Source organism: Oratosquilla oratoria, chromosome 27, assembly GCF_046742065.1.
Source record: "Oratosquilla oratoria isolate Oo_2021 chromosome 27, ASM4674206v1, whole genome shotgun sequence".
Classification (NCBI taxonomy): Eukaryota; Metazoa; Arthropoda; class Malacostraca; order Stomatopoda; family Squillidae; genus Oratosquilla; species Oratosquilla oratoria.
Genome location: NC_134803.1, coordinates 34593036 through 34604066, shown reverse-complemented (window position 1 = coordinate 34604066; position 11031 = coordinate 34593036). Strand labels below are relative to the sequence as shown.

The 11031-nt window shown below is 40.1% G+C and overlaps 1 protein-coding gene across 1 annotated transcript in view; it reads right to left on the bottom strand.

Annotated features, from left to right (window-relative positions):
- Window positions 1-501: 501 nt before the first annotated feature.
- LOC143039947 (uncharacterized) overlaps window positions 502-11031 on the bottom strand; it is a 59191-nt gene continuing 48661 nt past the window's right edge. The window contains exons 2-5 of the mRNA XM_076210417.1: window positions 5365-5440; window positions 4520-4563; window positions 2752-2923; window positions 502-2288 (exon numbers count right to left, since the gene is read on the bottom strand). Of these exons, the coding sequence (XP_076066532.1) occupies window positions 1216-2288; window positions 2752-2923; window positions 4520-4563; window positions 5365-5428 (1353 nt within the window). The 5' untranslated portion in view covers window positions 5429-5440 and the 3' untranslated portion in view covers window positions 502-1215. The remainder of the gene's footprint in view (window positions 2289-2751; window positions 2924-4519; window positions 4564-5364; window positions 5441-11031) is intronic.

The window sequence follows — 11031 nt, the reverse complement described above, 5'->3', positions numbered from 1 at the left end:
GAAATTGATGACAGTAGTAAATGAATGTGCTTTAGTTATACTGCCCTGTGGACGTGTTGGACTACTGTACTGGTCTGTGACCATAAACACAAAGAGAAAAAGAAACAGGATCAGTCACAAACTTAGATACGTATGAAATACAACCTTGTAAAAGATGTCAGTTGCAACCAGAGGTTGCATAGAAGTTTCCGAAAGAAAGAGGAATCAGGTCGAGAACGATATGCAAGGCTGATATGTTTGTATAAAATTAATGTAAGCCCATCCTTCCATAACACTACATTACACGATAGACGCTACCATGAAAATAAAGATGAAAATGTGTGGAAGGAGAAATCAGTGTTTTATTACATATATTATTCTTTCTTAGCAAGTCATACGCCAAGATTCCATATTAGTATCAGGAGTTTTCTTGATAATTTCTTATTCATTGTATGACCCTCTCTACTTCAGAATATTTTTGAAGTATATAAGGTTACAGGAATAAAATAATCTCTATAAAGGTAAAAGTTTTAATGGGAGTTTTCTCTCACACAAGTGTTCAAGAACAAACTTTGCTGATCTTCACACGCACTTGAAGATGATTTCTGCGTGCTCACCTGCTCAAGAACATAGATTGTCAGGTCTTCCATGCACATGTTCACATCTTATCTATTTGTTTATTTTTGTTTTGGGAAGGATTTATATGTTAAATGTACAGAGGATTTGTTTGTTGGCGTTCAGCTGCGCACGGGCAATATGGCGGTGTGATGGATTTTGGCGAAGTGCTGTTGCGACATGACGTCATATCGTTAGTTTTTTCCCTCCGAAGCTAACTGACACAAGGATTTTCAATGCAAAGCTAGACAAAATCATGATTGGATTAAAGCTTATATATATTTGTAATATGGTGGACATTTGTTCTCTAACTGCACTTTTCTTACCGGGTTTATGGTATTCCTAGACAGAGCAAGATATTCTATGTTATTTGAAGATTAGTCGCTTTATGACATCGCACGGATTACAGTCAACAAACGCATTTTTCCGCTCCAACATACAGGGACTACCAAAGGGACACCACAGAGATGGTTGAAATAGCCTGGCGGCAACCAAAATAGAAATGCTACCCGGGAGAGAAGGGACTCATCGATATAATCTGAAACCCCTTCATTATCCAGGGAGCACCAAAGGGATTGAATAAAATAAGTGGAGTGTTAAAGTTCCACCAGGAGCTGGTATCTACTTTTGGGTCATATAGACATATATATAGCGATCACGGCGATCTCTCTCGTCCTCCTCGCTACTGCTGTCGGAGCTGTTGTCCTTGTCTTCGTCCTCTGGATGGACGCCTATGGGTCTCCAGGGCCTTCTGCTCGTCGTAGGAGGGAAGGGAGTGGTCGGGGGTGGGGACCACGAAGGGAAGACGATTGCGGAGGGTTGGGTTGGGATAGGTGGAGGAGGTGGACGGGGTGGTGGTGGCAGTGGGGGTGAGGGTGGGAAAGGAGGTAATGGGGCTATAGGGTATGGATGTACTGGTAACGGGGGTGGTCTTGGAATCGGGTGGACTTGAGGTCGCGAAGGGAAGGGAGGTTCTGGAGGAAGGTGTCCGCCCGAAGATCCGACTGTAGATGATGACCCTGATGAGGCAGATGACCCTGCTGAAGAAGATGACCCTGATGAGGCAGATGACCCCGCTGTAGATGATGACCCTGATGAGGCAGATGATCCTGCTGAAGAAGATGACCCTGATGAGGCAGATGACCCCGCTGAAGCTGATGACCCTGCCGAGGCAGATGACCCTGCCGAGGCAGATGACCCCGCTGAGGCAGATGAGCCTGCTGAAGCAGATGACCCTGCTGAGGCTGCTGACCCGGCCGAGGCAGATGATCCTGCTGAGGAAGATGACCCAGCTGAGGCAGATGACCCTGCTGAGGAAGATGACCCGGCTGAGGCAGATGACCCTGCTGAGGAAGATGACCCGGCTGAGGCAGCTGACCCTGTTGAGGCAGATGACCCGGCCGAGGCAGATGACCCGGCCGAGGCAGATGACCCCGATGAGGCAGATGACCCCGATGAGGCAGATGACCCCGCTGAGGCAGATGACCCGGCCGAGGCAGATGATCCCGCTGAGGCGGATGACCCGGCCGAGGCAGATGACCCAGCCGAACTGTGACCTCCAGTAGGGTAAATAGAGGGATCCAGAATGCCCGGCTCCACGCAAGGAGCTATTGCCGACCCAGATGACGAACCTCCTTGGGACGATGAACTCTGGTCTCCTCCAGTCCCAGAAGGAATGTGGACTGCAGATGCATCTGAGAAAGATCAATGATAATGACAATAACAATGATAATAGTAACAGCAATAACATTGAAAATGATAGTAATGATAATGATGATACCGGTAATAACAATAGTAATGATAATGATGATAGTAATAATGATAATAATAATAATAATGATAATAATAACAATGATAACAATGATAATAATAATAATAGTTAATAATAATAATGTAGGTATCAAGCTTATCTACAGAGAACATTGACTCGCAAACCACTGTAACCAGGGTGACCAGATTTCTAAAGTGGGAATATAATAGATTGACAAAAAACAATGTTAAATCTTTTTTCCTTTTGATACGTCTGGTCTCTGTTATATTATTCTATCAATGTAGCACAGTTTCATGGGAAAGTATGTTAAACTTAACATAACTATGCTAAATCTGGTCACCCTAATTGTGACTTGTACAACGCGCAAGCACGTATGTCCCACTTACAGCAGACGACTCGCTCAGGCCAGTCGCAGATCTGGAGCCTGTTGTCGTAGAGAGTCCCCTTAGGACACCGCTTGAGGTGGGGCGACCCGAAGACGCAGTGGTAGAAGCTGGAACAGTCCTCCAGGTTAGGGAAGTTCCCAAAGGGCTTCTCGCACTTGTATTGCGAAGTTGCCTGTTGAGAAGAGGAGGAAGTGGTTATGTACAAAAGCCTGCATTCTTTAGTAACGATATCCAAAGTTGGTACGGTGATAAAAGATGTATATCCCACGAAAACTGGATATGGAGACAACCAAATATAGCAGTGGCGGCCATTTTTCAAAATGGCCGCCAGTAAAGGCATATCCCATAATAAATCAGGGAGTTATTGCAAACATACAATTTGTGACTATATCCATATCTAATGGATAATAATTCCGATGGAGACAAAGTCACCCACGTATAACGTCTGTGAAATGACCAATTTTAGAATAGCTGCTATATCTACCCTGATGATTATTTTCAGTGTCTTCAAATCCAAAACTGATTGCATATGCATGTTCTAATTCTGTTCGAAGTATGGTTGTTATTACTAAAAACAAAATGCAGGGTTTGGTATGTATTGTGCATATACCCGCTGGATTAGAAAGGGAGGAAGGGAATGTATGTATTAGACTCGTTTCAAACTATCGACTTTTTGCCGTGCGCCGTCCACGACACGACGTCGTACTCTCAAATAACCATGGGTGTCAATGGACGCGTTCACACGTCAAGACCACGGCCGTATGTGAAAGCGTCCATAGACACATATGGTTATTTGAGAGCACGACGTCGTGTCGTGGACGGCATTCGGCGAAAAGTCGATACGTGTGAGGAGTCTAATATACCTTTGTATCACCCTTCTATAATAAAAGTAAAAGTGCCATTTGTTAAACCTTTTATGACATAAACTACATAATTCAGTTTAGATATCTTCGGGTGAGGGAAAATATCCAGCTTTTGCAATTATATAATCATAATAAACCCTTTATTCGGGTTTATCTACAGAATCTGTACAGTTGCCAACAATTCCACGTGGCCCAACTGTTCGTACAATATGGTTGACACAGCAGAAGTGCATGTGTAAGTTCTCGTGTTCATGTGAAATGAACATATTGTATTGTTCATTTCCAGCAACCTTTGCATATGATCTCTGAGCCTTGAATCTTAACTTATACTCTCTGGAAAGACGCAGAGTGCGATGTGATCCAATGAAGGTATTCAAATGGGTCAAGGACCTAAACAAGGGTGATGCAGACAAGGTCATCATATTAAGACAGCAGGGCAAGACTCGCAGTAATGTTTTGTGATTGGACAAGTTTAGATTTAAGAAGGAGATAAGCAAGAACTGGTTTACTAATGGAGTGGTTTACGAATGGAATCGACTTAGTAACCATGTAGTGAGCGCTGAAACTGTTCGTTGTTTTAAGAGAAGGTTGGATAACTTTATGGATGAGGATGATAGATGGTAATGGACATTTAACTGCCTAGTGTAGGCCTTATGATCTCTTGCAGTCTCCTTCATTCTTATGTTCTTAAGTTAACCCAGACACTATTGGCTACATCCTCATCTTATCACGCTGTGTTATCTTTAAGTAATTAGCATCATCTGTTCTCATTTTCAAAACCCTATGCTGCTTTTACACACTCATACTGTACTATACTAAGCATCGTTACACACTCTTTTCTATTGAACATACAATATGACCCTTATATCGATAACAAATAAACGAAAATAGATACTCATCCTTACCCTTACGGTGAGCTGCTTGGCCGGTATTGGTCTCAGGGCCGGAGCTGAAAAGAAGAAGAAACTGAGTTCGAGTTCTGGAAATAAGTGACACAAGTGACCATAGGGTACTTTTCTATAACTATAAACTCTTAACTATTATGTCGTAGCCAGTGCTATAACCTGTGGCAAAACAAGCCACGCCCTATTCACTTCTTGGCCAATCACAGTCTCCTTGCAACTGGCGTAGATCATCGTCATCCAATAACGTGGCATTCAAAAGCGATCGTGATTGGCCAGGGGAGATAAGGGGTTGGGGCTTGTTTCGTCTAAGGTCATTGCATGTGTATGTGCGTGTGTGTGTGTACGTGTCTCTCTCTCTCTCTCTCTCTCTCTCTCTCTCTCTCTCTCTCTCTCTCTCTCTCTCTCTCTCTCTCTCTCTCTCTCTCTCTCTCTCTCTCTCTCTCTCTCTCTCTCTCTCTCTCTCTATCTCTCTCTCTCTCTCTCTCTCTCTCTCTCTCTCTCTCTCTCTCTCTCTCTCTCTCTCTCTCTCTCTCTCTCTGTCTCTCTCTCTCTCTCTCTCTCTCTCTCTCTCTCTCTCTCTCTCTCTCTCTCTCTCTCTCTCTCTCTCTCTCTCTCTCTCTCTCTCTCTCTCTCTCTCTCTCTCTCTCTCTCTCTCTCTCTCTCTCTCTCTCTCTCTCTGTGTGTGTGTGTGTGTGTGTGTGTGTGTGTGTGTGTGTGTGTGTGTGTGTGTGTGTGTGTGTGTGTGTGTGTGTGTGTGTGTGTGTGTCCGTATGTTTGCGTAGTGTATATCTGAACACACGTGTTTTACATGTAAACTTTATAATTAGGTCCTCTTGTTTACTCACCTGTATTTACAAAGACAAGGAGGTGGAGGAAGAGGAGGAGACGGGTTACGTGCCGAGTTGCCATCCTGAAGCCGAACTGTGGGAAATAAAGAAAAAAATAATTTAGGTTTATTAAGGAAATAGGCAAGACCTGGTTTACCAACAGAGTGATTAACGAATGGAATAGGCCTACTAACCATGCAGTTAGCGATGAAATAATTGGTTGTTTTAAGAGAAGGTGAGATCAACTTTATGGATGGGGATGATAGGTGGTAATTGACATGGAACTGTCTAGTTTAGGCCTCATGGTCTCTTACAGACTCCTTCATTTTTATGTTCTCATGTATTGGAGAAGTGGCGACCTTGAATTTTGAGAAGCAAAGAAGGTTCACGAATAAACTCCTTTCCGGGAATTCCTCCAAGGAGTTATGGTTCCAGTGACAAAAAAATAGAGAAAGAGAAAGAGAGAGAGAGAGAGAGAGAGAGAGAGAGAGAGAGAGAGAGAGAGAGAGAGAGAGAGAGAGAGAGAGAGAGAGAGAGAGAGAGAGACTGGCACGGTAGGGCTGGAAAATCGTCATTCACGTGAATAAAAAACCCTGGCTTTAGATAGGAAATATATATATATTTGTCTGCCGTCAATTTATCTTAGTCAGTTGAGGTACCCCATTAGTTTATAGATTGAAAAACTCATCTCAGTTAGTCCATAGCTGGTGGTGATCATCTTAATTTTTTATGGCTGTGAACAGGTAATTCTATTCAGGTAGTGGGTATCTTTTCTCTGTCTTTGAAGACGTGAGGATGCCGTCGTACTGAAAGGATGACTAATATAATTCTTATGTATCTGAATGTATAATAATTTACTTCTCTCTCTCTCTCTCTCTCTCTCTCTCTATCTCTCTCTCTCAGTAAGCAAATGAATGAGTTCGTTGCCTTGGTTTGGCCAGAGCAACCCTTTCTTCCTAAAGAAATATATATATATATATATATATATATATATATATATATATATATATATATATATATATATATATATAAATTAATAAATAGATAAATTAATAAATGAATGAATAAAAAAAATAGAATGAAAATCATATGAACAAATTAATCAATTAATGAATAAACAAATGAATTAGAACAAATTAAGATTAAATGAGATAAAATCAAATTACATAAAACAGAAAAAAAATAAAACAAAGATAAAATAGAATAACATGGAATGAAACAAAATAAAGTAACACAAAAATTAAATAGCAAAATGAAATAAAACATAAAAAATTAATAAAAACAAAAACTCAGATCCTTATAAGGCCAAATGAGGAATTGCCAAGAACCTCAAGCCAAGGCCAGTAGCCGAGGGCACCTGTCGTGAAGGTGATTAAGGCAGGTGTGTGAGCACGGCAAGCACCTTGTTTGGAGGAGCACCTCAGGAGGTTGTACATCCCAAACCTCATGCATAACAAGTGGAAGCTGCTCCTTCAACTTCGACTGGCTCGTTCATTCTTCGTCTTGTCTTTCACACAAGCGACATGACGTCACTCTTCAGCGTCGCTGTGAGAGTCGACGCTATTGGCGGAGAGCTTCTGTTAATTTTTTTTCCCTTAACGGATGTCACTTTTCTCTTTATTTTGGACGTCGTCAGATTATTCTATTTAGCTCCATGTCTTCCCTATGTATCAAAGAGGTTATAGTGTGTTTTCAATATATTTTTTCTTTTTATTCTGGCTTCCGGCAATCTGTTTCATACATTTGTTTAACAAATCTTGTTATCGAAGAGAATAAATTGATCCAAACTGACACACGAACGAAATTATCGCCATTTTGATGAGCTACTTGCCAGTGGGGAAGAGCGAAATTTATGGTCCAAACAAATTCTGCAGTAAATGAGCCTGTCTTGGTGTTGTTTGAATATTTTTGCGCTTTTACATCAATTAGGACCGACATTAACACTTGTTTCCAGTACATGGGCAACTTGGGTTATTTTAATTTTGTTTTATTTTATACGTGAGCAACTCCCTCTCTAGTCAAATCGGCCAAAAGAGAGTAAAACAAGCTCCACTACATGTAGAGGCAGATGTACAAAAACGATTACTGCGGAGAACAGATGCTTGGTTGATTTCGCGCGCGCGCACGCGCGTGTGTGTGAGTGCATGTTTGTTTATGCATGTGTGTGTGTGCACGAATATGTACACACACACACACACACACACACACACACACACACACACACACACACACACACACACACACACACACACACACACACACACACACACACACACACACACTGTGATTGCATGTTTATTTATGCATGTGTATGTGTGCACGAATATGTACACACACACACACACACACACACACACACACACACACACACACACACACACACACACACACACACACACACACACACTTTCAACGAACGGACGGCTTGACGAACGCTCTGAAGAAAAGTGCAGATTGTGGATACCAACGCAAAGAGAAGTGCCTTTTTGTATTTGCAGGGGGGGGGGAAATTGCTCGTGAGGTAGTGGGAAAGTAAGGAAAGAGGAGAGGGGGAGGGATTGCTGGGGAAATGGAAGGAAATGAGGATGTGGAGGACTTGGCCCAGGCAGACGGGCGTAAGGTCAACATGAAACGACCACCGGACCAGCTCAGTGATGACGAAATGGCAAATAAAAATGTAAAGATTAGAAGTATAGAGAGGAGCAATACAGAAGAAAGTGACGAGAATATGTTCCAGGGATTTAAAGAGGGTGGGGGGGACACAACCCCCCCCCCCCCCGACTGATAAGACTAGAGGAGAGAGTTGATAAGGTGATCGAGGACTTGGAGCGTAAGTTAGGTAACGTAGACTCCATTTTTCAAAGAATTGAAAGGTTGGAACAACTAGAGAAGGCTAACAGAAACTTAACTGAAGAAATAGAGGACCTAAAAAGACAGTTAGGAAATGTAAAGGAGGAGAATGAGAAATTGAAGAAGAATAGTAATGAAAACAGAGAGAAACTAGCTACAGAAGCTAAAAATTGGAGAATAACTCAAGAAGGGAATAAGGTTTCATTCACTGACATAGTCAAACAGCAATTGAAAGAACATAATGAAGACTCAGTTATTAAAGTGATGAGACAGAAGGAGAATATAGTAAGAGAATTAGCTGACAAAAAGAAATGTATAATTATATTAGGAATGGAAGAGAAACATAACCCAGATAGAACTGCAAGAATCAAGGAGGAAAATGAAAGAGTAAGCAGTTTATTAAAATTAGTCCAGGAAGATGAACCAGAAATTATAAAGGAAATTGAGGAAAAATTCAGACTCGGAAAATATAGTACAGATAAGACCAGACCAATTAAGATTAAATTCAGGTCACAAACAACAGCAGAGAAAATTCTATCCAAGACAGGGAAACTAGCAACAAATGATCAATATAAAAAGGTATGGATAAAAAGAGAAATGAATAAGGAGGAAAGAGAGGCAGAAAAGCAGAAAAGAATTGAAGCTAAGGCAAAAAACGAGGAAAGAACGGAGTCAGAGAAAGAGAGATTCTATTGGAGAGTAGTGAACATGAAAATAAAGCAGTTCGACATACTAAAGAAAAACATAAGGGAAACAGAGAATACAATGGAAGTGGCAGAAAACTAAGAGTGTCTTACACAAATATAGATGGATTGATAACAGGATTGAATGAACTGAATGATTATTTGAAAGAAAAAGAACCGGACATAATGGGAATTGTAGAAACAAAATTAAAAGGCCCACTACCACCCAACAGTGTAGGACATGATACATACAATTATTGGATTAGAAACAGAGAGAAAAAACAAGGGGGTGGAGTTATGTTCCTGACTAAGAAGGATATAAACGTGAAAGGTGTCATATATGGAAAGAATACAGTAGAGATGATTATGATAGAAGTGGAAGACCGAGATAAGAAGAGCAGAAAATTTGTGATCAATTATGTGCCTCCGAAAACAGCCTCATGGGAGGAGAGTGAACATAAAAGTATGTTAGAGGACACAAAGATAGCATTAACTAAAATAATGGAAGACGGAGGAAGAATAGTTATGATGGGCGACTTTAATTGCAAAGAAATCTGCTGGGAAGAAATGACAGTAAAGAGTGGTGATGACTCATGGGGAAATGCTCTACTTGAGATGATTACTGACCATTCAATGACACAATGGATACAAGAGAACACTAGGTATAGAAATGAAGAAGAACCATCGAGGCTAGACTTAATAATTACATCTGAACCTAGAATAGTGGACAAGATTGAATATAAAACACCAATAGGTAAAAGTGACCACATATTGATTGAACTGGAACTTAATGAAGAAAAATATATGAAAAGAAATGAACAATATAGAAAAGGAAGAATGATGTATGAAAAAACAAACTTTGATAAAATAAGAGAATTCTTCCAACAAGAAAACTGGGAAGAAATATACAAAGAAGAAACAACAGTGGAAGAGAAATGGAATATTTTGACAAAAATTTACAAAAAAGGAGTGGAAAAGTATGTCCCAAGACAAAAACAAGAAAAAGAATATGTAAAATGCTGGTACAACAAAAGTTGTAGGGAGTTAAAGGACAAAAGAGACAAAGCCTGGAACAGATGGAAAAAAGACAGAAGACCTGAAAAATGGAAAATATATACTGGTTATAGAAATGAATATGTACAAAAGTGCAGAGAGGAAAAAAGAAAATATGAAAAAGATGTTATAGAAAAGTGTAAAGATCAACCAAAACTATTCTACAGATTTGTAAACAATAAACTGAAAAACAAACAAGACTTAGAGAAATTAAGACAAGGAGGAGTTGAATACACTGAGGAAATGGAAATGGCAGAAATTATGAACAAACATTTTAAATCAGTGTTTACAAGGGAAAATATACAACCTGAAGAGATTGAGTGGAAGGAAAAAGTCCCCCCTATGGAAGAAATAGAAGTAACAAAGAATGAAATATTGACACACTTGGGTAATTTTGATGTCAGAAAATCGCATGGGCCAGATGAAATAGCAAACTGGATTCTGAAAGAATGCAGGAATGAACTGGCAGACAAAATACATAGCATAATAAGCAGTTCCTTAAAAGAAGGAAAAGTTCCAGAAGATTGGAAAAAAGCAAATATAGTACCTATATATAAAGGAGGAAATAAAGAAGAACCTACCAACTATAGACCAGTCTCTCTAACAAGTACAATAGCAAAAATATGTGAAAGAATTATCAAAAGTAGATGGGTAAAATACTTGGAAAAAAACAACGTACTAAATCCAAGGCAATTTGGATTCAGACAAGGACGATCATGCGTCACCAATTTAATATGTTTCTATTCAAGGCTAATAGATATAATACAAGAAAGAGATGGATGGGCTGATTGTGCATTCCTAGACCTAAAAAAAGCTTTTGACAAAGTACCACATAAGAAGTTGCTTAAGAAATTAGAATATGAAGGAGGAATACAAGGTAAATTGCTAAATTGGATGGAAGACTTTTTGCAAGAAAGAAAAATGAGAGTAGTGATAAGAGATCAGCACTCAAAATGGAATGAAGTAATAAGCGGTGTCCCGCAGGGAACAGTTCTGGCCCCAATAATGTTTGCTATATATATTAATGATATGGATGAAGGAATTGAAAGCTATATGAGCTTCTTTGCAGATGATGCAAAATTACTGAAAAGAGTGAAAA